This window comes from Lithobates pipiens, unplaced genomic scaffold (assembly GCF_037356315.1).
Source record: "Lithobates pipiens isolate NorthernLeopardFrog02 unplaced genomic scaffold, aLitPip1_a1.2 Scaffold_22, whole genome shotgun sequence".
Classification (NCBI taxonomy): Eukaryota; Metazoa; Chordata; class Amphibia; order Anura; family Ranidae; genus Lithobates; species Lithobates pipiens.
The window spans coordinates 228,058,605-228,085,063 of NW_027507784.1; the positions used below are offsets into that span (position 1 = coordinate 228,058,605).

General features: G+C 45.4%; 1 protein-coding gene across 2 annotated transcripts in view; it reads right to left on the minus strand.

The window, feature by feature from the left end:
- Positions 1 to 26,459, minus strand: part of GSPT1 (G1 to S phase transition 1) — a 577,045-nt gene that overhangs the window by 289,957 nt on the left and 260,629 nt on the right. For both annotated transcript variants that reach the window (XM_077448903.1, XM_077448901.1), the window contains one exon: positions 19,875 to 19,952. In XM_077448903.1, the coding sequence (XP_077305029.1) occupies positions 19,875 to 19,952 (78 nt within the window). The remainder of the gene's footprint in view (positions 1 to 19,874; positions 19,953 to 26,459) is intronic.

A 26,459-nucleotide genomic window follows, 5' to 3' on the forward strand; every position in this document is an offset into this window, starting at 1 on the left:
TTTTTATAGCGCTAGGTACCCCCATATACTACCCAATAATGGTTTTAACCCCGATTGCCCCTAGTTAACCCTTTCACCAGCCATCACCGTATAAGTGCCACTGGTGACGCTGGTTAGCCAGTTATTTAGGTTCCCCATCAGGTTTTTATATAGCGCCAGGGACCCCCATATACTACCTAAAAGATTTTAACCCCCCGATTGCCCCTAGTTAACCCTTTCACCAGTGATCACTGTATAAGTGTTACGAGTGACTCTGGTTAGTTAGTTTGCTTTTTATAGTATCAGGGCACCCACCATTTATTAGCCAATAAAGGTTTAACTCCCTGATCACCCGGCGGGTGATATCAATTAGGTTTTAGGGTCAGGGTCTGCGTCACCCCAGGCAGTGCTATGTTAGTGCCAGTACCGCCAACACCCACGCGCAAAGCATAAACCTCCCGTAGTGGTATAGAATCTGAACAGATCAATATCTGATCAGATCTATACTAGCGTCCCCAGCAGTTTAGGGTTCCAAAAAAAACGCGTCGTTAGCGGAATCAGCCCAGATACCTGCTGGCACCTGCGTTTTGCCCCTCCGCCCAGCCCACCCAAGTGCAGTATCGATCGATCACTGTCACTTACAAAACACTAAACACATAACTGCAGCATTCGCAGAGTCAGGCCTGATCCCTGCGATCGCTAACAGTTTTTTATGGTAGCGTTTTATATTTAAATTCGGAAGCAGTACTTGGATTTCGGGGTCCCGTACGTGGCTAGGCTCCCAAAAAGTCCCCCACATGTGGTATCCCCGTACTCGGGAGAAGCAGAATTTATTTTGGGGTGTAATTTCACTTATGCCCATAGCATGTGTGAGCAATATATCATTTAGTGACAACTTTGTGCAAAAAAAATATAATATTCCTGCAACTTGTGGCAAAATATAAAATATTACATGGACGCAACATGCCCCTCAGCAATTTCCTTGGGGTGTCTACTTTCCAAAATGGGGTCATTAGGGGGGGGGGGGTTTGTGTTATTTTGGCATTTTATGGCCTTCGAAACGGTGATGGGTAGTGAGGAGTGAAATCAAAAATTTGCACCCTTAGAAATCCTGAAGGCAGTGATTGCTTTTCGGGGTGCCGTACACGGCTAGACTCCCGAAAAGTCCCACATGTGGTATCCCCGTACTCCGGAGAAGCAGCAGAATATTTTGGGGTGCAATTCCACATATAACTATGGCATGTGTGAGCAATATATCATTTAGTGACAACTTTTTGTAAACTTTTTTTTGTGTCATTATTAAATCACTTGGGACAAAAAAAAAATATTCAATGGGCTCAACAAAAAGCACTGCGCAAACTGTTGTCGCTATATAAATCCTGAATAATAATAATAACATGCCCCTCAATTTCCTTGGGGTGTCTACTTTCCAAAATGGGGTCATTTGGGAGGGTTTGTACTGCCCTGCCATTTTAGCACCTCAAGAAATGAGATAGGCAGTCAAATTAAAAGCTGTGTAAATGCCAGAAAATGTACTCTAGTTTGTAGACGCTATACCTTTTGCGCAAACCAATAAATATACGCTTGGCATTTTTTTTTACTAAAGACATGTGGCTGAATAAATGTTGCCCTAAATGCATGACTAAAATTGAGTTTATTCAATTTTTCTTATAAGAAAAAGTAGAAAATATCTTTATCTCGAAATTTTCGGTCTTTTTCCATTTATATCACAAAAAATAAAAATCGCAGAGGCAATCAAATACCATCAAAAGAAAGCTCTATTTGTGGGAAGAAAAGGACGCAAATTTGGGTACAACATTGCATGACCGTGCAATTAACAGTTAAAGCAGTGCAGTGCGAAATTGTAAAAAGACCTCTGGTCCTTAGGCTGACAATTGGTCCGGGGCTGAAGTGGTTAACTGGCACATATAGAAGGTTGGAAACAAGACAAGGCATAGCAAAGTGTATCGCCCCATTTAGCAGCTACACCTCTGCATTTATAGCTTAAAGCGGTTGTTCAGTTATTGCTTTAAACATTAAGTCAGCAGCTAAAAGAAAACTGTAGCTGCCGATTTAACAGACACTCACCTGTCCAAAGATCCAGCGCCATCCTTACTGAGGTCAGTTTCCTCATCATCCTTTAGGGGGTGAAGGGTATTGGTGGCTCTAGACATTGAAAAAAGCTTTTGATTCTGTTGATTGGCACTATATTGCGTCTGTCCTGGACAAGGGCCTAGTGATGTCATCACACTTACCAGGAAGTGTGGCTGAATATGCTGGTAAACATAATGTGGGAGTCCGAGTCTTAAGGGGACATTGGACCTCTCTATTCTAACCTTTTTTTAACCACTTCAATTCTGGGCCAATTCTGGCCTTCCTCTCCTAAATGTAAAAAAAAAATTTTTGCTAGAAAACTTAGAATCCCCAAACTTTTTTTTTACCAGAGGCCCTAGAGAATAAAATGTTGGGCATTGCATATTTTTATGTCAGATGATATTGCCGCAGCAGTTTTGCAAACGCAATAAAAATAAAAATAAAATAGACTAATGTATTTTAATGCACAAAAACACAATATCCAATTGTTTGTTAGAATATAAAGATGTTATGCCACGTAAATAGATGCCAAACACTTCATGCTTTAAAATTGCATCCACCCTTGGAATGGTGCTAGAGCACCTAAAAATCTACATAGGCAAGGCTTTAAAAGCCTTTACATATTAATAGTTTAGAGCTACGGAAAAGGTCTGGCACTAAAATAGGGCTTGCTCCGATGTTCACGGCGATACCATGCGTGTTGGGATCACTGTTTACATATGCGACCTACGTGCACACTCACATTTGCGCGTGAGCTTTTTTTTAATTAACTTTATCAACATCTCTTGTAATAGTATGGGTCAAGACAGGTCCTCTTTATGGAGAGATCTGGGGTCTATTAAACCCCAAAACTCTCTTCCAGCTTCCAATGCAACCAGACACAAATTGATCATCTGCTTCCCTGGCTGGTGACTGCCAGGTGAAAAAAGACCCAAAATAAAGTGACAAAAGCCTTGCTGCTTTCTGTTTGAGGTCACACAGTGGGAGGAATATCTGTTGCTCTACATGTGTGCCTAGAGATGGATGCCGCCGGGCTCTCTGCTCGCACAGGAGGGCCTGGTTAAGGCAGCAGCGGGAGTGGGGCATCCACTCTCTCCTCCCCTCGTCTGTAATCCAGGGGCTTTTCAGCCACTCCGATAACTTGCGGCAATGACCGAGATATCACCCTTCCCGTCTGAGGACATTTGTAAACGTACCCTGGATGGGAAGTGGTTAATGCGGTGCACTATCCCTTTAGTACACTATACGTGTGAGACTTTTTTTGCTTTTAATAAAGATCATTCATTCTTTTACAGTATTGCACCATCGGTGCATTTCTATTGTTTGAGTCGAGGAGCCCTGGCGGTGTCTGGAACAGGAGGGATAACATCTAAAGATAAAGGACAAAGTTTATGGAGGTAAGATGAACAGTGCCCAGGAGTGCACCCCTTAAAGGGGAACGTGCATCTGACCCATTTTGAGCTAAAACGATTCATTCATTAAAGTGAGAGAGAAGAAGTGAATGGCGATGGGACCCTCTTTTTTTCTATGTACACGATGGATACATGAGGATTTATTGGCACAAGCACACACTTGGGAGAACGTTTAAAATGGGACACTACTGTTAACTTTTTACTGGTCACCAAAAGTTCATGTTTAATCCTGCATTTTTCAAGTGATGTTCTAGTATATACTAGAAAGTTTTTTTTTTTATTCATTTATTTATCCAGTAACAGTGTATTGGCACTTACGAACGCATAAATGGTGATGTTTGCAATATTGTTATGCATGAACCCCTGCACCTAGTAAAAATGTGCTTAAATACATTTAAAATAGAGTGAGGAGAATAAATGGAATAAAATAAATGAGAAAGCTGCAATCTACAATGTGCTTGAATACAAAGATTGAGAATTACTACATCCATCGAACCAGATATTGATGCGTATAGTTGATCAAAAACAGTGTCACATATTGCACTAGTTTTATGTTGTCCTCTTACCTTTATAATGGAAAAGAAAAAAAAAAATTGTACTCACCGTAAAATCCTTTTCTCTGTAATTCACCGACCGACACAGCTCCTCTCTGTAACTAAATGGGTTGTATAGCCTGCCATTAGGAGAAACTAGGCAAAATTGTTACACAAAACTTTAAACCCACCCGGGGGGTGGGGGGGATCCGTGCCATTAACCTTTCCCACTTATAGCAGCTTCAGAACGTCAGCAAGCAGTATAACGTAGAAAAAAAAAAAGGAGGGGTGGGTGCTGTGTCGGTCAGTGAATTACAGAGAAAAGGATTTTACGGTGAGTACAAAAAATCCTATTTTCTCTTATATTCACTGACCGACACAGCTCCCCTCTAACTAAATAGGGCGTCCCCAAGCAGTGCCAAACGAGGGGTGGGAAAAACAGCATAAAAACATCATCCACCATGGCAAGTGGGAACTAGTGAAACTAAACCCACAAAAAAACAGCAGTGTGTGGAAAAACACCACAATATAATAGGGTATCCTCAACAGGAGTGATCCCCAAGACCGCAACATTGCAGAAGTAATGCAACAGTGCATTAACTAAAACAGTACTGCGTTTTTATTGAAAAACCAGTAACAAATTCAATTGCAACTACACGGCCGCCTGCAAAACTTTGCGGCCAAAACAAGCATCAGCCGATGCACTGACGTCTACCTTGTAGAACTTGGTAAACGTATGGACAGACGACCAGGTCGCCGCCTTACACACCTGAGCGACAGATGCTTGGTGTCGGAAAGGCCCAAGACGTTCTGATTGCTCTTGTAGAGTGGGCCGTGACCTGAAAGAGGGGCACCTGCCCCTTCAAGGCATAGGCTTGGACTACAATCTGTCTGATCCACCTGGAAATTGTGGCCGACGAGACCGCCATGCCCTTCTTAGGACCAGCCACCAAAACAGTGAGTCTGACTTCCGAAAGGAAGCTGTGGCAGACAAATACACCTTCGGAGCTCTAACCACATATAGAGCGTGAAGGGTCACCTCTTTGGGGTGCATCGGCTTAGGACACAAAGATGGCAATACAATGTCCTCATTGATATGAAAGTCTGAAACCACCTTTGGTAGAAAGGACAGTTGCGGACGCAACGCCACCTTATCCCTGTGGATGAACAGATAAGGCAACTTGCAGGACAAGGCCGCAAGTTCCGAAACCCTCCTGGCCGATGGGATGGCCACTAGAAAAACCACCATCTGTGAAAGGGTCAGCAGAAGGAATCTCCCTGATATTCGCAAACGGCGGCTTCTGAAACACCAACACCAGGTTCAAATCCCACGGAGGTAACAGAGGATGCACCGGAGGGACTACATGTCTCACCCCCTGCACAAAGGTACTCACTAATGAGTGAGACGCCAGGGGTCTTCGAAAAAAAAAAAAAAAAAAGACAGCCAGAGCTGAAATCTGCCCCTTGATGGTGCTCAACGCCAACCTCTGCTCTACACCTGGCTGAAGAAAAAGCAGGATCCTGGATATAGAGAAGGAGCGCACATGCCACCCTTTCTCCTCACACATGGAGATATAGGCCTTCCAAGTACGATGGTATATCTTCCTGGAAGATTTCCATTAAAGCAGGGTGGTAAAGCAGGGTGAAGGATTGGACCTTGAGATAGGAGGTCCTCTCTCAACGGCAGTCGCCAGGGAGCGTCTGCCACCAGGCGCACGAGGTCTGCGTACCAGGCCTGCTGAGGCCAATCTGGGGCAATCAGGATTACCGGAATCCCCTCGGCTTCCACTATGCGAAGCAGATGTGGCAACAGTTTCAGCGGAGGAAAGGCGTAGATCAGCTAGTACTGATCCCACGGAGCCACCGTCTGCCCACGGATCTCTTGTCCTGGACACAAATCTTGGCGCCTTCCAAATGAGCCAGGAGGCCAACTGATCCACATCTGGTGTGCCCCATTTCAGGCACAGCAGCCTGAATATCTCTGGATGAAATGCCCATTCTCCTGGGTCCAGCATCTGTTGACTCAGATAGTCCGCCTGCCAATTTTCCACCCCAAAAAGAGAAAAAGGGGGGATAGGTTGGGGATAGATATGGATGTAAAGGGGTTACTAAGATGAAAAGATACAATAGCTAAGAATTATATATTAGAAAAGGGTTGATATGTGCTATATGTTAAATATATGGGGAAACTCAGGGTAAAGGGTGCATACGGTTTGCTAACAGAGCTCAGATCGCTGTCTTGCTTATTTACTTTCCCTAAGTTAGACGCCTCTCCTCCTAGGGGAGGAAAGCTGGAGGCTTCTTAAATTTCAAATTTTCTCTACTAGGCGATCGGCAGGCAGATTTATAGTTGTATAGGGCCTGCTAACGCTTAGATTCTATATTACCCAGGGCCTCTAGTCTGGCCATGGGATACATCTGTTTTTTTTTCTGCTCTCTTGCTCTCCCCCTCCCCTCTGCTATTTAGATTTTCGGCGTAGGGATTTGGTTGTAGCCAAGTGATAAAAGATGACTAGGATAAAATTGACTTCCTATAATGTAAAGGGGTTAAATAGCCCAGAGAAACGGACTAGATTGTTAACGGAACTAGGGAGATTGAAGACCCAAATTATTTTTCTACAAGAGACATTTTAGAAAGGATAAAATCCCAAAATTAGGAAATCTGAGATTTACCACAGTATATCATAGTGCTTCTCAGACTACAAAGGCAAACGGAGTATCAATTATGATTTCGAATCAAATACTATGGAAAGAATGTAAGATAATTACTGATGAGGCAGGACGACTTCTTATTGTAAAAGGCATTTTACAAGAACAAAAAAGTAACAGTTAATTTGTATTTACCGAATGAGGGCCAGGTCGCAACTCGAGACATATTTGAATTTGATATACCAAAATAAAGAAGGGATTCTGATGATGGGAGGGGATCTGAATATAGCATTAGATCCTGCTCTGGATGTCTCAAAGGGAGTTTCTCATCTGCAGTAAAACTGCGCAGAGCGAAGAAAATGTTACAGGGCTTTCAGCTGATATATGGAGAATTCTCCATGCACAGAACAGAGACTATACTTTCTTCTCAGCTAAACATAAGCCATATATTAGAATAGACTATATTTTCATATCCCAGAGTGCACTGTCTTGCGTAAAAGAGGCGTCCATAGGATCTTTTACGTTGTCGGACCACGCGCCAACTAATAGCGTTATAGAATGGGGAGAGAAAAGTCTGCGAGAATGGAACTGGAAGATGAATGAGACACTCCTGAGAGAACCAGAGTACGTGAATCAGATAGCCCAGGAATTAGTTTTTTTTTTTGGAAATGAATCAGAAGTAGAGGTCGACTGATATATCGGCCGGCCGATATATCGGCCGATATTTGCCGTTTTTTAAATAATCGGCATCGGCCGATTGTGCTGATAAAAAGCCGATTTAGAACTACAGCGGGACTTTGAAATGACTTCTGTAATAGAAGTCAGTGTAAGTTGCCTGAGTCATCATAGAAACGTCTTTCCTTCTCTCTGGGCAGGCTGCCAAGAAAAGAACAGAAAGATACAATGTTTACACTTGAATGAATGAAGTCATCTCAGTGTGTAGAGTTCTCAGTTTAACCATTTAAAGACTAAATCTTTTCTGACACTTGTCAGAATCACTTAGACCCCCCCAAAAATTATATATATTGTTTTAGCAGAGATTCTAGGGAATAAAATAGCGGTTGTTGCAATATTTTATGTCACACGGCATTTGCACAGAGGTCTTTCAAATGCATTTTTTTGGGGAAAAAAATACACTTTAAAAAATAAAAATAAAATAAAAAACAGTAAAGTTAGCCCATTTTTTTTTTTCGTCCAAAAGTTTTGACTACCTGTTTTTATTTAATATATAGTTTTTTTTTTTTTATCCAAATCGTACATACAAGTAAACTGATTGGAGGTTTGTTTTGTTTAATAAATGTTTAAATGTAAGAAATTTTCTGTATCACTTAAGAAGACTGCTTTCACACTGGAACAGGCAGGCGTTGATGGTAAAACGCAAGTTTTAGCGGCTCTTTACCATCGTTTTAGCGGTGCTATTTGGCTGCTAGTGGGGCACATATAACCCAGCTAGCAGCCAAGGAAGAGGTTAAATGCGCCCATGAAGCACTGCTGCCAAATCGCATTGCATGCGCTTCGGCAGTGGTGCCCATTCATATCAATGGGCAGGAGTGGTGGAGGAGCGGTATATACACCACTCCAAACGTGCTGCTTGCAGGACTTTTTTTTTTAAGATCCTGCCAGCTCATCGCCTCAGTGTGAAAGCACTCTGTCTTTCACACAGACTGCAGGGGAGCCATTTTGCAGGCACTTTACAGGCGCTATTTTTAGCCCAAAAGCGCCTGAAAAACGCCCCAGTGGGAAAGGTGTGTTAGATCAAGGGGGATTAAAAAAAATTAAAAAAAAAAAGGAAAAAAATAAAATAAAATCGGCCTAACATATCGACCCCAAAAAATTGGCTTCATATATCGGCCGCCATGATTTCTAAATATCGGCATCGGCCAGAGAAAAACCCATATCGGTCGACCTCTAATCAGAAGATGTAACCCCACTATGTAGATGGGAAGCACATAAATGCTATATTAGGGGAATTCTCATTTCTCTGGGAGCGCAAAGGAAATGGGCTCTGAGCGCTAAACTAGACACTATGCTGGAAGAGAGCCGGACACTTGAATTGGCACATAAGAAATCGCAGGTGCAACAGACTGAAGAAAAATTTATGGGGTTACGGGAAGAATTGAATTTGTTATTGAAGGATAAAGCGAAAGCAAAATTAACTCGGTGTAGACAAGTATACTATGAATACGGAAACAAACCGAGTGCTGGCAAATGCGCTCAGAGAAACGAGACCGCGAAACTATATTGAGAGAATTAAAACCCAAGGAGATGTGTTCGTTAACTCATCACAAGCTATTGCGAAAGCATTTAGGGATTACTATACTACTCTATCAGATTGAGGATCGACGGCCCATGTTGGGGACACCTTCCAGAGGTGGAAAGGGTAAAAGAATACATAACGGAATCGGGAATGCCTACGATTCTTGAAGAAGCAGAAAATATAGATGGGCCAATTACAATAGAGGAACTTTCAGAAGCCCTTAAAGAAATGAAACCAGGAAAGGCCCCAGGCCCGGATGGGTATACATTACTTTAGTATAACACCTTTTTTGAAAAACTGGAACCAAAATTTACAGAGGCATTTAACTCTATACGGGATGGGCAAAGGATGCTACCTGAAACGCTAATGGCTCATATAACCGTGATCCCAAAAGAGGGAAAAGATCCAACTCAATGTGCCAGCTACCGCCCAATTTCTTTACTAAATGTAGATCTCAAGATTTTAACAAAAATACTTGCGAATAGACTACTGCCATTTATTCCAGCTTTAATACACCCAGATCAAGTGGGATTTAACCCTGGCAGGGAGGGAAGAGAAAATGCGCAGAGAGTTATAAATGCTCTATATATAGCACAATACTATCAAAAACTGCTAATGTTTACATCAGAGGATGCAGAGAAAGCATTCTATAGGGTTGACTGGACATTCCTGAGAGCTACGTTACAGTATATAGGACTAAAAAATGGGATGCAGAATTGGATTAATAGTTTCTATTCTTGCCCAAAAGCTAGGGTAAAGATAAATGATATAATGTCTGAACCATTCTGTATAAGGAATGGAATGTGCCAGGGATGTCCACTCTCCCCTATCATATTCATTTTTACATTAGAACCCTTTTTAAGAACAATTCGGGCTAATCCTGATATCCAGGGCATTCCAATAAAAAAAAAAAAAATTAACATAAATTGGCTGCATATGTGGATGATCTGCTATTTTTCATAACCTCCCTAGGGATTTCCTTACCTTCTATTAGAGCTGTGCACATATGGAGAGATATCTAATTTTAAAGTAAATTACAATAAAGCGGAAGCGATGGGGGTAGAAATGAAAAATGTAATGAAATCCCAGCTAGTGGCGCATTTTGCGTTTAGATGGACGGATTCCCACATATGCTATATCAAATAAGTTGAACAGATTGTTTGAATTGAATTTGATCCCACTAATAGGACAGATCAAGTTAGATTTTCAACGATGGGATAAAATGGTTTTTACATGGTTTGGGAGAATATTAAAATGAACGTAATGCAGAGGCTGCTTTACCCGTTTCAGACCTTACCCATAAAGCTGCCTGTAAGATTTTTGAGAGATTTGAGATCAAGATTTACGAAATTTATATGAGCAGGTAGAGAAAACGCAGAGATATTTTGATACTGCAAAAGGAGAGAGGGGTGGGATTCCCGGACCCGGTGGGCTATTATGAGGCATCACATCTAGCACGGGTAGTAGATTGGTGTAGACTCCAAAAAGAAAAACCATGCATACATATGGAACAAGCAATAATTCCAATACCCTTGGAAGGAATAGTGTGGCTCTCAGATGTAGAAATTCCACAGGAGGTACGTAAACACCCTACGATGGGTGCCACACTACAGACAGTTCAAAAGTTATTCAAGAAAACTAAGATATCAGAACATCCAAGCCCTATGATACCAATCTTGGGCATCCCGAGTTTTCAGCCAGGCCTGACAGATCAGGGTTTTAGGGACCCAAGACGAAAGGGAATCAGTAGGATTATACATTACTCAATTGATAATCATGTAATGTATAAGAGATCGAACAAGAATTTACGGAGGACCTGGACCCATTCAGGCGAATACAGCTAAATGCTTTTCTCCGATTAAGTAGGCAGCGAATACCGGTGATTAGAACACCATCTGGGTTTGAACAGATATGCTTAAAAGGTAAACCACTGAAACACTCCCCTTCATCTATGTATGCGTTGAGGATGGAACAAGAAGCCTCAGAAGATTTGGCTTTCCTACGAGCATGGGAAAGGGACCTAGGAATCACTTTCTCAGACATACAGAAAAAGAAGATTTTTATGTTCACGCATAAGGCATCAATAGCAACCAGATACCAAGAAGGGGGGCTATAAAATTATGTCTAGATGGTACAGGACCCCAGAAGTATTGCATAGGATATACCCACAAGTATCAAATTTGTGCTGGCACTGTCAGGGCGCTGAGGGCACTCTGTTACATATATTTTGGGATTGTCCTAGAGTAAAAGATTTTTGGAAGATGGTATCGGAAATAGTGAAGGAAATGAAAGATGCGTCTCTTGAGGAAAACCCGGCAGCTTTTTTTACTGCATGATGTTCCGTTATCCATTGAGAAATATAAAAAAAGTATTTTAAGGCATTTGCTTACAGCAGCAAAAGCATGCATTCCAGCTTTATGGAAAACCACGGTGGCTCCAACCAAATCACAATGGATGAGCGGAGATTCAACAAATGGAAAATTTGACTGATACTGAGAGAGCAAGAAGATGGGTATCATGAAGTGTGGAAGCCCTATATTATATATAGGGAACAAAATCCTTAGATAGGGTTTTCTCTTCTTTTTTTGGGAGGGGGAAGGGGAGGACGAATTTCCTTTTTTTCTCTCTTTTTTTCTTTCTTTAAGACAGATAACCAGGGCTATACCGGGTTAAGGAAAATGTAATAGTGAGTAGAAGCAAATAAGTAAATGTAATAGAATAAATTAAGCACGATTAAATGATAAATGTTACTGTGTTAAACATAAGATGTAGGTGTGGACGTGTTTAGATATGGAATATTGTATCACTACATTACGAAAAAAAAAAAAAAAAATAGAGATATAGATAGATAGATATATAGATAGATATATCTATCTATCTATCCCGCATGCAAATTTTCCACTCCCGGGATGTAAATGGCCGACAGGGCCAGAACGCGTCGCTCTGCCCACCGAAGTATGTGAGCGACCTCCCGAGCAGCGGCTGAGCTTCTTGTTCCCCCTTGGTGATTTATGTACGTCACAGCGTGGCGTTTTCTGACTGTATCCTGGTCGGACGCCCCTGAAGACACATCGACCACGTGTGGAGGCACAGCCTGATCGCTCTCAATTCGAGCAGATTGATCGGCAACTTGGATTCTTCCGTCGACGCCCTGAGCCGACTGAATCCCCATCACTCCACCCCAGCCAGACAGATTGGCGTCCATAGTGACCACCTTCCATTTCAGAGGAAGGAATGATTTCCTGGCCTGAATCCCCGGGGACCTCAACAACCAGATCAGGGAGTCCCTGACTGGCTGGCTCACCTGGATCTGCCAATCCAGGGACAATGGAGATTTGTCCCATTTTGTCAAGATCTCCTTCTACAGGACTCTGGTGTGGAACTGGGCATAAGGTACTGCCTTGAAGGAGGCTACCATGAGCCCCAGCACCCACATTCAAAAGCGAAGTGAGGACCACTTGCGGTTCATCAGTAGTTTGACCGCAGATCTGAGAGTTAGCAATTTGAGGGGAGAAAAACCCTTGCTTCCTTGGAGTCCAATAGTAACCCCAGGTACTCCAGACAACTTAAAGAAGGTTCAACAGCCACCTAAACGCTTGCAGGGACTGCAAGGTGAACGCCACATCCTCCTCTACTTCTGAGGCTGATGAAGCAGGAGGAGATCGTCTAGGTAACCCACGATCGCGAACCCGCGTTGTCTCAACAATGCCAGTACGTTAGTAAAGACCGGGGGGGGGGGGGGGGGGGGGGCTGATGCCAAGCCAAAAGGAAGAGCCACAAACCGGTAGTAGGCTTCCGACTGCCAAACGCAGAAACTTTTGATGCCCAAGGCATATGGGTATGTGCAGGTAGGCATCCTGAATGTCCCAGGACACCAGGAAGTCCCCTTGATGGAGTGCAGAGACTACTAAGCGAACCGATTCCATTAGGGCTTTTAGATCCAATATTGGACGTACTCCTTCCTTCTTAGGAACCACAAACAGATTTGAGTAGAACCCCTGGAAGCGTTCCGATTCCGGAACCAGTACAATCACCCCCTGATTCAGCAAGTCCCTCACCGCCCCTAACAGGGCCTCCCAGCGAACCGGGTATGCTGGGGGGACAGAATCTGTTTGGCGGCCAAGAGAGAAACTATCTTGTAACCTGTGGAAATCAGATCGCAGACCCATTGGTCTGATAACCGGGAGGTACAACTTGCTGCAAACTCCCGAAGACGACCCACCACCCGAGACATGGGTGGGGGCAAACCTTCATGCGGTAGCACTTTTGTTCGCAGGCTTTTAGGCTTGCGGTTCCAGGGACGCTTCTGACCGTCCGTGGGCATCCTGTCGGGCTGGGGTCGTTGGGGCCTGGCAGAGAATTCTAGGCAATAACCTACTCTCAAAAGCAGACAAATGTAGTGCTGTCCCGATAGAGCCTCCCACTAGGAAATTAACTAAGATAGCCGACTGCCCCCCCTCTTGTGGTTTTGGTGCTTGTAATGGGAGACAGTAGCAAATTGTCTCCCTCTACCATAACCTCATTTGTTGGGTTCTTGGGTCCTCAACAGGAGTGATCCCCAAGACCGCAACCATTTGCGGAAGTAATGCAACAGTGCATTAACATACCAGTACTGTACCAGTACTGTGTTTTTATCGAAAAACCAGGAAAAAAATATCGATTGCATATAGAGTTGCAAATCAGCGGCCAAAACAGGCATCAGCCGATGCACTGACGTCTACCTTGTAGAACTTGGTAAATGTATGGACAGTTGGGAATAGCCACTTGTTTGTCGCATAAATTTCTGCATGTGGATGTGGTATTGTTTAATGCATTACTGTATGCCAATATAACAATGTCATACTATGGACTTTTTATGTATATATAGTATTCTTTTTTGTATTTACAATAAAAAAAAATTTTTTATATACAAGTAGCACCTGCCCCTTCAAGGCGTAGGCTTGTACTACAATCTGTCTGAAAATGGTGGCCAAGACCGCCATACCCTTCTTTGGACCAGCCACCGAAAAAAAAAACAGTGAGTCTGACTTCCGAAAGGGAGCCGTGGAAGAAACACACCTTCAGAGCCCTAACCACCTCTTTGGGGTGCTAAGGCTTAGGACACAACAATGGTAATACAATGTCCTCATTGATATGAAAAGCCGAGGCCACCTTTGGTAGAAAGGACGGTTGTGGACGCAACACCACGTTATTCCTGTGGGTTACCCGATAAGGCGACTGGAAAAGGAACGCGGGTGCCACCCGTTCTCTTCACACATGGAGATGTAGGCCTTCCAGGTACAATGGTATATCTTCCGAGAAGAAGATTTCTGCACCCTCAACATAGTTGGAATCACTGAGTCCGACAGACCTCGGGTTCCTCAACACCTGGCTCTCAATAGACATGCCGTTAAAGCCAGCGATGGTAAAGCAGGATGAAATATGGGACCTTGAGATAGGAGGTCCTCTCGTAACGGCAGTCACCAGGGAACGTCTGCCACCAGATGCACCAAGTCTGTGTACCAGGGCTGCTGAGGCCAATTTGGGGCAACCAGGATTACTGGAATTCCCTCGGCTTCCACTCTGAGAAGCAGACGTGGCAACAGTTTCAGTGGAGGAAAGGCGTAAATCAGCTGGTACTGATCCCACGGAGCCAGCAGCGCGTCTGCCCACGGATCTCTTGTCCTGGACATGAAAATCTTGGCACCTTCTGATTGAGATGGGAGGCCAATAGATCCACATCTGGTGTGGCCCATTTCAGGCACAGCAGCCTGAAAATCTCCAGATGCAATGTCCATTCTCGTAGGTCCAGCATCTGTCTGCTCAGATAGTCCGCCTGCCAATTTCCCACCCCCGGGATGTAAACGGCTGACAGGGATGGTACGTGTCGCTCTGCCCACCGAAGTATGTGAGCGACCTCCCGAGCAGCGGCTGAGCTCCTTGTTCCCCCTTGTTGATTTATGTACGCTAAAGCCGTGGCGTTGTCTGACTGTATCTTGATCGGACGCCCTTGAAGACTCATCGACCATGTTTGGAGGCACAGCCTGATCGCTCTCAATTTGAGAAGACCGATCGGCAACTCAGATTCTTTCGACGACCAGAGGCCCTGAGCCGACTGAATCCCCATCACTCGTCCCCAGCCGGATAGACTGGCGTCCGTAGTGATCACCGTCCATTTCAGAGGAAGAAATTATTTTCCTGACTGAATCACTGGGGACCTCAACCACCAGATCAGAGTGCCTGACTGGCTGGCTGACCAGAATCTGTCGATCCAGGGACAACTGAGATTTGTCCCATTTCAAGATCTCCTTCTGCAGTACTCTGGTGTGGAACTGGGCGAAGGGAACTGCCTCGAAGGAGGTTACCATGAGTCCCAGTACTCGCATGCAAAACCGGAGCGACGACCACTTGCGGTTCATCAGCAGTTTCACTGCAGACCTGAGTGTCTGCAACTTGTCTGAAGGGAGAAAAACTCTCGCTTCCCTGGAGTCCAACAGTAAACCTAGGTACTCCAGATGCTGGGTCAGCACAATCACCGACTTCTTTAGGTTCAACAGCCACCCAAATTCGTGCAGGGTCTGCATGGTGATCGCCATATCCTCCTCTAATTCTGAGGTGGAAGATGCTCTCAGGAGGAGATCGTTCAGGTAGCCCAAGATCACACATTGTCTCAGCAACACCAATACTGGAGCCAGTACCTTGGAGTGCAGTGACTACTGAGCGAACTGATTCCATTCTGAACCTCTGCACTTTTACAAAGTGAATAAGGGCTTTCAAGTCCAAGACCGGACGTACCCCTTCCTTCTTGGGAACCACAGATTTGAGTAGAATCCCTGGAAGCGTTCCAGGGCACTAACATTCCGAATCCCAAACTGGTACAATCACCCCTCAATTCAGCAAGTCCCTTACCACCCCCAACAGGGCCTCCCGGTGAACCGGGGATATGGGTATGCTGGAGGGGAAGAATCTGTGCGGCCAAGAGAGAAACTATCTTGTAGCCTGTGGAAATCAGATCGTAGACCCATTGGTCGGATAACTGGGAGGACAACCGGGCTGCAAACTCCCAAAGGCGACCCCCCACCCGAGACATGGGTGGGGGCAGACCTTCATGCGGTAGCACTTTTGTTCGCAGGCTTGTGGTTCCAGGGATGTTTTTGACCATCCGTGGGTGTCCTGTCAGGCTGGGGACGTTTTGTCGAAGCACCGGGCGGATGAAAAGGCCGTTTGTGAGCGGAAAAAGAGGGCCCTGCCTGCTGCGTGGCATCTTAGCCTTCCTGGCCTGTGGGAGTGGTGTACTCTTACCACCGGTGGCATTTTTAATAATGTTATCTAACAAGGCTCCAAAGAGTCGCTCGCCAAGGAAGGGAAGATCCGTCAGGGCTTTCTTGGATGCCTGGCCAGCAGACCAGCATTTCAACCAAATCAGGCGCCTTAGCACCACAGCTGACACTGAAGCCCTGGATAACAGAGGGAGAGTATCCAGGGCCGCGTCACAGACGTGAACTGGTACAATAAGGCCTTGCACTAGTTGGTCTGCTAGTTCCACGCAGACAGGGGCGGCCTGTGGCTCTCCCAATTCACGGTGGAAAACTTTTGCCCACTCAGTATCTGCGACACCAGTGCAGATGCCAGTACAGGTCGCACAGCTGACCCCACAACCGTAAATAAGAAACGCGCCACCGATTCGGCCTTCCTGTCCATGGGATTCTTGAATGCAGGTGTCCCCTCAACCGGGATCGTGGTTACTTTATTTAACCTGTATACGGTTAAAGTCAAAGGGGTATTGCACCATGTATTTGGGGACCGAAAAGGTCCATTGCGGGCGACCCCAATCCTTGTAAATGAACTTGTCAAAATAAGTCAGATACGGGAACACCTTAGGTGAACGTGCTGGCTTGCGGAACCCAAAAGGGACCAGTACATCAGCAGAGGGATCCGCTGGCCCCTGAATCTTCAGGGTATCATGCACAGCTGTGATAAGTGCTCCAACTAGTGCTTTATCGTGCACAGACAAGGACGGGGACTCATCCTCATTGTCCAAACGGTCCTTGTCAGCGTCATCTGACAACAGACTGAACAAGGGTCACCAGCCTCAGCAGGACCCAAGTCTACGTCATAGCTCTCCCCAGAGGACGGGGGGACAGGGTCCACTTTTTAGCACCTTTCTTCCCACGTACCGCCTCTATCTTGGTAACTAACAAATTGAGGACCACCGTAAGGGTGTCCATAGGGGCCGCGCAGTCCGCAGGTGACCTGGTTGCAATTGCCTGGATTTCATGGGAAGAAACACCAGTTTCTGAAGCCATGCTGACCCTACCCTGTCTGCTACCCAAAGGGGACACAGGACAGTGACAGTCCCACCCTCCTGCTGCCGCTGGCTGAGGGGCTCTAACCCGCTGGACTCATCACCCTGGGCCGATCCACACTGTATTACCGCAATGCCGGATGATCCCCAGCACTCCCAGATGCAGAGATAGCAAAAAACTGTCTGTGGCCCGCACGATCGGCGAATGATCTGTGAGCGATCAAACACATGTGTTCAGAACACAGGATAACCTCCCCAGTGCCCTGCGATGCCCAAACAGGAGGCAGAGGGCACAGGGGCAGCTGCTAGAGCACAAAAACGTGGTTCGGCAACAAGAAAATGGCCGCCGGTGTTCTCAATAGGGAATCACCAGGAAAATGGCCGCCTGAAGCAAGTCTGACCTTTGTCCATACTTAAAATGGCCGCCGAACAGCGCTATGGGGGACTAGAGGGAATATGTGGCAGGCACAGCGCTGCACCAACACAGGAGCATGACTACACAGGCATCCCGCGGAACTAAGCTGCAGGACCCAGGCACCCAGCACAGCTAAAACCCCCAGGTGAGAGCCCAGGCGCACACACAGACACCGCTCAGCATATGTACAGCCTCCCCCCCCCCAGTGAGGGGTGGGAGGAGGGAGTTAGGGACAGGGGAGAGAAGGGGGGGTGAGGTGGGCCCCCGAATCGACCTTCCAGGGAATGCCCAGCTGCTCCACCCTGGAGAGCAGGGAGAGCAGTACTTAAAAGTCCTGAAGCTAGGAGACATTCCACGGTAGTCAGCTCCTGATCAGTACAGAGAAGACTACTGGCCTCGGCATACTGTGACGCAGACATCAGTAGCCCGGTCATATGTACGCCCCGAAACATAAAGCCCACGACCACCTCTGGAGCCAAAGTATGTCATGGCCTGCCGAGCCGTAGCTGCGACCTGCACACGCTTGATGGCCGGACTGGGGAGACTAAAAGGATAAGTGAACCAGCCTGTCACCCAGCCGGCTGTTGATCGAAGATCACAGAATCATTCATCTTGCGCAAAAAGCCAAGCTTCTGCACCAAAAAAACATGGACCTATGGGCCTGCAGGTTCCTAGGTCTTATCTCCTCAATAGGCAAGGAAAAAAAACGGAGTTCTGCTAGAGCAGGCTGTGGGGTTGTAGCCTAGGGAACGCCCCCTGGGCAGAACTAAAAGTTCTGAAGTGTTGTATTACAACTTGCCTAGTAATCTCCAGTGACAGGGCTGACAACCCATTTTGTTACAGAGAGGAGATGTGTCGGTTAGTGAATACAAGAAAAATGGAATGTTCAAAAGACTCAATGCCTCATAGAATATAACTTGGGGTGTTTGTTTGTTTTTTGTCCTGGTGCTCCAGGGCCTTCAAAAGTGTGATAGGTTGTCAAAAAAATATGTGTAATATATGCTCCTAGAATGCTACTTGCATTTTAAATTGGGGGGGGGGGGGGGGGGTATTTGTACTTTCCTAGCTGTTAGTGTCAAGAAATGATAGGTCGTTACATCAAAAAGTGAACAGGGTAGAAGTAAAATATTTAATGTGGTTCTAAAAAGCAGAAAGTTTTTTTTAATCTTATTGCATTCTATGCATTAGAGAATAAAAACATTGTGTGCAGCAGCCCCCCAATGCTTACCTAAGCCCCATCTCAATCCAGCAATGCTGCGAGAGCCTCAGCTCTTTGGACACTGTCCTTCATTGGCTGGGACAGCAGTGGGCGCCATTGGCTCCCACTGTTAATGTCAGTGAGCCAATGAGGAGATTAAGGGGGTGGGGCAGAGCCATGGCTCTATAAGTAGATATTCCAAGGTATTAAGTTGCATCCTGACACTATACTTACCTATGCTGAGACAGACCTTTCTCCAAGTTTTGGGACGCCTCTCCAAAAGTTTTGGGATGCATCTGCAGGGATCGTTTTTTGGTTGTCTGCTGACATTCTAAGCTCCATTGACTCACAGAACGTATGCTCTGGTGGGTCTGAGCTATCTGGTAAGCTCCCATCTTCTCTGGTGGTGGTCTTGTGACTCTGATGATTGCCAGACACTTTGTTTATTGGTCGTTTGGAGAGTGTGCAAACTTTTTTGGGACTTTTGGCACGATCCTCAATGGACTTTTTCACCTAAATTTTTGCAACTTTTTTGTGTTTTTTGCTTCAAATGTTTTAATTTGTTTTTGGACAGCTCAATTTTTGTTTATTTTATTTTTGTGTTTATATATATATATGTGATTTCAGTGTTATTACCCCAGTCACTTTTCTATTGTGCACCATTTTCTCTGACGTCCTCTTATCACAAGATTTGTTGCCAGTACCTATCACTATTCAGTGTGGTTGCTATTATTTGCCACTAACTAGTGTGCCATAATATTGACTACTAGTCTGTCACTTTTTTTCACACAATAGCACTGACGTGTTCAGTCATGTTATTGTTTTAGTCACTTTAAAGCACTACACCATATATATCCATGGCTCTGTATCTGAATGAAAACACAGCAGCGGCTCGGCTTAGGTGCACTCAGCAGGTGGGTGGGCCAGAAGCGCCATCGAAGGAACCGAGGAGGAGGATCTGGGCTGCTCTGTGCAAAACCACTGCACAGAGCAGGTAAGTATAACATGTTAGGTTTTTTTTTTTGTTTTTTGACAACAACAAAGTAATCTTACCAGGTTTCTCTGTTTTTCTCTTTTGCTTCCCTTTCATATTTCTCAAGTGTTCTTTTGTCAACCATACCAGTTAAATACCTAAAAATTAAAGCAAAAAAAATAAAATTATAAAAGTTGCCTAACAGAAAAAAAAAAAAATAGCTTACTGATAAAAGAACAGAGAAGTGTAATTTGCATTCCTATAGTTGCTGTCATAACATGAAATCAAGCAGCAATATTTAACCACTTCAATAAAACTAATTAAACACAATTAACTAATTTAACACATAATTAAACACCTTCCTGCCCGGACCAATTTTGAGCTTTCAGCGCTGTCGCACTTTGAATGACAGTTGCGTGGTCATGCTACACTGTACCCAAATTACATTTTTATAATTTTTTTTCCCACAAATAGATCTCTTTTGGTGGTATTCACCTCTATGGTTTTTATTTTTTGCTAAACAAATCAAAAAATACCAAAAATTTTGAAAAAAAATATGTTTTTTTGTTTCAGTTTCAAAACTTTGTAAATAAGTTTTCTCCATCACTGATGGGCACCAATGAGGTGACACCGATTGGGCGGCACAGGTGGGCACTGATATGCCGCATTGTATTGTATTATACTGTACTAATGGATGCCAATCAGTGCCAAACAATGCATGCCAATCAGTGATGCCCATTTTGGGCACCAATTGCAATCCATTGTGGGCACTGACTGGAATCCCTGGTGGTGTAGGGTGGCATACCTTGTGCTGGGCATCCCTGGTGGTCCAGTGTGGGCATCCTCGGGGGGGCTGCGCTGATAATCGATCAGCACAGACTCCCCCCTGTCAGAGGAGCAGCCGATCGGCTCTCCTGTACTCACGTCTGACAGATGCGAGTGAGGAAAATCCGATCACTGGCTCTTCCCATTTACACTGTGATCAGCCATGATTGTACACTGCTGATTACGTGGTAAAGAGTCTCCGTCGGAGACTTTACTGAGATCATAGTTGCAGGGTGTCAGACTGACACCTCGCAACAACGATCGCTGCGATGAGCGCCCCCGGGGGAGCGCAGCGACTCAAAATCCTGATCACGTCATATAACGTCCGGTCAGGATTTTGAAACCACTTTGCCGCCGTGTTTCTGTTATAGGGCGGGCGGCAAGTGGTTAAAGCAGCAAAATGTATGCAAACACTTAAAGTGGTTCTAAAGGCAGGTGTTTTTTTTATCTTAATGCATTAAGATAAAAAAAGCCTTCTGTGTGCAGCAGACCCCCTCAGCCTCCAATACGTACCTGAGCCCCATCTCAATCCAGCGATATTGCACACTAGAGCATCAGCTGCCTGGGGACGCTGCTTCATCGGCTTAGACAGCAGCAGGTGCCATTGGCTCAGTGTCTGAATGGGGGACACAGAGCCATGATTTGGCTAAGGTACCCCCCATAGCAAGCTGCTTGCTGTGGTGGCACTCGGTAAAAGGGAGCAGCAAAGACCGTGGCAAGGGACTCCAAAAAGAGTGAGGATCTGGGCTCCACTGTGCAAAACCACTGCACAGAGAAGGTAACATGTTTGTTTTGTTTTTTTTGTTTAAAAATAACAAAAAACACAAAACTTTAGGCTCGGTTCACACAGGGGCGACTTGTCCAGGCGACTCCGTTCATACTATGGAACCGTTCTAATAGGAGCGACTCAGGCGACTTGCATTGACTTCTATACAGAAGTCGTTTTCCAAGTCGCCGCTGAAGTCGTGTGCAGGTCGCGTCTGAGTGGCGCTGCAAGTCGTGCCGCCCCTGTGTGAACCGAGCCTTAGGATCACTTTAACTCCAACAGGAAGTAGAGGCCTAGGTTAAAGTGTCAACAATTAATATTCCTGATATGTGTATGCTGTACCATGTACTTGTGTTAAAATACATCCCATTCTGTTTGCATTTCTTTGTGTAAAAGACCTGCTGATCCAGCCAGTCCCCCTGCTTTCCTATTTCAAACTGACCATACTAGGCAAAGAATCACATCCATCTCAACATGGTCAGCTTTCTGTCTGTGCTGGGATCACACCCTGCCCTCTAATGGCCAAAGACTTAAGCAGATACAGCCCTCTGAACAGTTCCCACTGGGAAGATAAGTGTATTGCTTTGATATTCCGACTACCACATGTAAATACAGCTTACCTGTAAAATCCTTTTCTTTGAATACATCACGGGACACAGAGCAGTTATTCATGACTATCTGGGTTATACGCTACCTCTAGGTGATTGGACACTGGCAACCAATAGCGAGAACGTTCCTCCCATATAACTCCTCCCATACGGGAATTACTTCAGTTTTGTAGCAAGCAGTGAAGAGTCCCAGGAAAGAGGGGAGGGATCTCTGTGTCCCGTGATGTATTCAAAGAAAAGGATTTTACAGGTAAGCTGTATTTAAAAATCCGTTTTTCTTTATCATACATCACGGGACACAGAGCAGTTATTCATGTCTATCTGGGATGTCCTAAAGAAATGCAACTGAGGAGAGGGATACACAGCTTAGACAAGTCCCAACTGTCGTTTGGCCATATACGGCCACCTGCAACACGCTATGACCAAAGATTGTCTCTTCTCGAGACCTGACATCCACCTGATAAAATCTGGAGAATGTGTGAACTGAAGACCAAGCGGCTGCTCTGCAGACCTGAACCATAGACACCCATCGATGCACTGCCCACGAAGCACTAACCCCTCTAGGGGAATGTGCTTTCAGGTCTCTCGGTGGAATCCTATGCCTCAACTCATATGCCTGAATGATAGTTTGGTGAATCCACCTCAAGATAGTTGAAGTCGTAGCTGCCTGTCCTTTTAGGACCCTGAGGCAGAATAAAAAGACAGGTTTCCTGAAAGGGGCTGACACCCTTAAGTAGACTTTAATAGCCCTTACTGCATCCAACGCGTGGAGTAACTTTTCTCTTAGACCCTGGATTTGGAAAAAAGGAGGGCAGAATGATATCCCGATTCTAAAGAAAATTGGAAACTACTTTTGGCAAAAATTTTAGACAAGGGCGCAAGACTGCCCTTTCCTGGTGCAGAATCAAGTAAGGTTATCTTCATGAAAGGGCGGTTAGCTCCGACACTCTTCTGGCCGAAGTTATGGCCACCAAGAAGACTAATTTCCTGGTCAATAGGACTAAAGGAATCTGCTTAATAGGCTCAAAGGGTAGATACTGAAGGGCTGATAGTACCAAATTCAAGTCCCAGGGGCATAAGGGGGGCTTAATCGGCGGTCTTAGGTGCGTCACTCACTTAAAGGTAATGGGCTGCAATTGTTTTTTGTAAAAAAACAGATAAGGCTAAAATCTGACCTTTAATTGTGCCCAAGGCCAATCTTAAGCGGACTCCTGCCTGAAGGAAAGCAAGGCTCTTTCCAATTCTATACTTAAGAGGGTTCCAACCTTTACCTTCGCACCAGCAAATGTACGATTTCCAAACCCTGTAGTAAATGGCCCTGGAAACCGGTTTCCTAGCATTTATCAAAGTGGACAAGGCTGCACCTCTAACCTCACGGGGTCCTTTAATACCCTGGCCTCAATAGCCAGGCCGTCAAATTCAGCGACCATAAGGCAAGATGGAATATTGGTCCTTGGGACAAAAGATCCGGGAGTAATGGAAGGAACAACGGGTCCCCTACTGCCAATTTCACAATTTCCGTGTACCAGGACCTCCTGGGCCAGGATGTGGCCACCAGGATCACTGTTCCTCTTGTATCCTGTGCAGCAGATGCGGCAGGATTTGGATTGGAGGAAAGGCATACAGCAGGGAATACTGGTGCCAAGGAGTCACCAATGCGTCTGTCCCGACTGCAAGAGGATCGTTTGTTCCGGACAAAAATATATCCGGCTTGGCATTGAACCTGGATGCTAGGAGATCCACATCTAGGGTCCCCCAATGCCAACAAATCTGGAGAAACACCTCGGTTTGAAGGGACCATTCCCCTGGCAACAACTTTTGGTGACTTAAATAGTTTGCCTTCCAGATGTCTACCCCCGGTATGAATACTGCCAACAGACAGCACATGCCTCTCTGCCCATCTTAATATGTGAACCACCTCTTTCTGAGCCGCTACGCTCCTGGTGCCCCCTTGGTGGATGTGGAATTGTCAGTTTGAACAAAGACTGGGAGACCCTGCAGCATGGTCGTCCAGAAATGCAAAGCTAGTCGGGCTGCCCGAATCTCCAAGAGATTGATGGGCAAGGCCTTCTCAGCTTGAGACCACTGTCCCTGGACCGATGCTTCCCCCAGAACTGCTCCCCAGCCCAGACAGCTGGCGTCCGTGGTCACAACTTTCCAGGCCCCTGGTGGAAAGGATTATCCGACCTTTAAATTGCTGGTTTTTGACCACCAAGTTAGGCTCCGTAAAGTCTGTTGGGACAGGACCATAGGATGATCCAAAGTTAGAGTGGTTTTGTTCCAATCCCTTCAAATGTTGCTCTGGAACAACCTGGAGTGGAATTGAGCATAAGGGACTGCGCTGAAAGAAGAAACTATTTTCCCCAATAGCCTCATACAAAGGCGAAAGAATGGTTTCTCTTCTCACCCTCCGGACGAGCTCCACTATGGAGTTGACCCTTACAGGAGGTAGAAACACCTTTTCTTAGACAGTATCCAAGTTTAGGCACAAGTACATTAACACCTGAGTGGGGTGAAGGTTTGATTTGTTTATATTCAGAATCCAGCCTAGGTGTTAGAAAACTTGTACGGTCTTTAACCACTTCCCGACCAGCGCACGACGATGTACGTCGACAGAATGGCACGGGCAGGCATATTGGCGTACAGGTACGTCCAATATTCGATGCCGCCCTGCCATCGGGAGCGCGCCGCCGGCGGCGTGCTCCCGCGCTGGTCGGGACCCCTGTGAGTCCAGTCGCGGGACCCGCGGACTCGATCGCCGCGGGCATCCCCGCGATCGTCTCACGGAGCGGCCGAATAGAGCAAATGCTGTGTAAACACCATTTGTCTATTCTGCCTAGCAACTAGTGACGCTGATCTCTGCTCCATGTGATTGGAGCAGAGATCAGTGTACACTAAATGAAAGCCCAACCCCCCCACAGTTAGTAACACTCCCCTAGGAACACTTAACCCCTACACTGCCACCCACTGGTTAACCCTTTCACTGCCAGTGTCATTTACACAGGAATCACTGCATTTATATAGCAGTGATTACTGTATAAATGACAATGGTCCCAAAAATGTGTCAAAAATGTCCGATGGGTCCCCCACAATGTCGCATTCACAATAAAAATCGCAGATCGCCGCCATTACTAGTAAAAAAAAAAAAAAAGAATAAAAAATTATTAATAAAAATGCTATAAAACTATCCCTATTTTGTAAACGCTATAACTTTTGCGCAAACCAATCAATAATCGCTTATTGCGATTTTTTTTACCAAAAATATGTAGAAGAATACGTATCGGCCTAAACTGAGGGAAAAAAATGTTTTTTTTATATATTTTTGGGGGATATTTATTATAACAAAAAGTAAAAAATAATGCGTTTTTTTTCAAAATTGTCGCTCTATTTTTGTTTATAGCGCAAAAAATAAAAACCGCAGGGGTGATCAAATACCACCAAAAGAAAGCTCTATTTGTGGGAAAAAAAGGACGTCAATTTTGTTTGGGAGCCACGTCGCACGACCGCGCAATTGTCAGTTAAAGCGACGCAGTGCCGAATCGCAAAAAGTGGTCTGGTCTTTGACCAGCAAATTGGTCCGGTCTGAAAGTGGTTAAGATGTTTTGGACCAGGACGGGATGAGATTGATCCTTCAAAAGAAGATCGTCCAGATATCCTACCACAGCAATTCCCTGGGATCTTAGGACAACCAATACAGGGACCAGAATTTTTGTGAAGACCCGAGGAGCCGTAGCTAACCCGAACGGCAATGCGATGAATTGAAAATATCGCGGTTCTACCGCAAAACGCAGAAACCGTTGATGCGGCATGGAGATGGGCACATGAAGGTATGTATCCTTGATATCTATGGATGCTAAGTAATCCACTTTCCTTAGGGATGTTACTACTGAGCGAAAGAATTCCATACAGAAACTTCAGACATTTAGAAACAGACTGAGGGATTTGAGGTCCAAAATGGGCCTTACCTCCACATTCGGTTTTGGTACGGTGAACAGGTTTGAGTAAAACCCTTTGAACCTTTCCCCATGCGGGACCTTGATGATTACTCCCTGCTTTTGCAGATGCTGTAAGGCTAGGAGCAGACATTTCCTTTTCTCTGGTTCCACCGGAACCCTTGAGCTCAAGAACCGAGTTGGAGGGAATGCTCGAAACTATCTTGTAACCAGATGTTATGAAGGAAATGACCCACTTGTCCTGAACCTGTTTTCCCCAAGCATCCAAACACAGCCGAAGTCTTCCCCCCCACCCGTAAGAGCGGGGGCGCCCCTTCACAGGGTAGACTTGGAACTGGGCTTGTTTGACCTTGGAGTCCAGGGTTTTTTCGGACCCTGCGGTTCTTTAAAACTGGACAGTTGAGGCCGTTGATACTGATTGGAAGAACTAGGTCCTGAAGCACGGGGAATCTTAAGAGGGTCGCTTATTCTTCCTATTAACAGGGAGCAAAGCGCTTTTTTTTTTTAATCTTT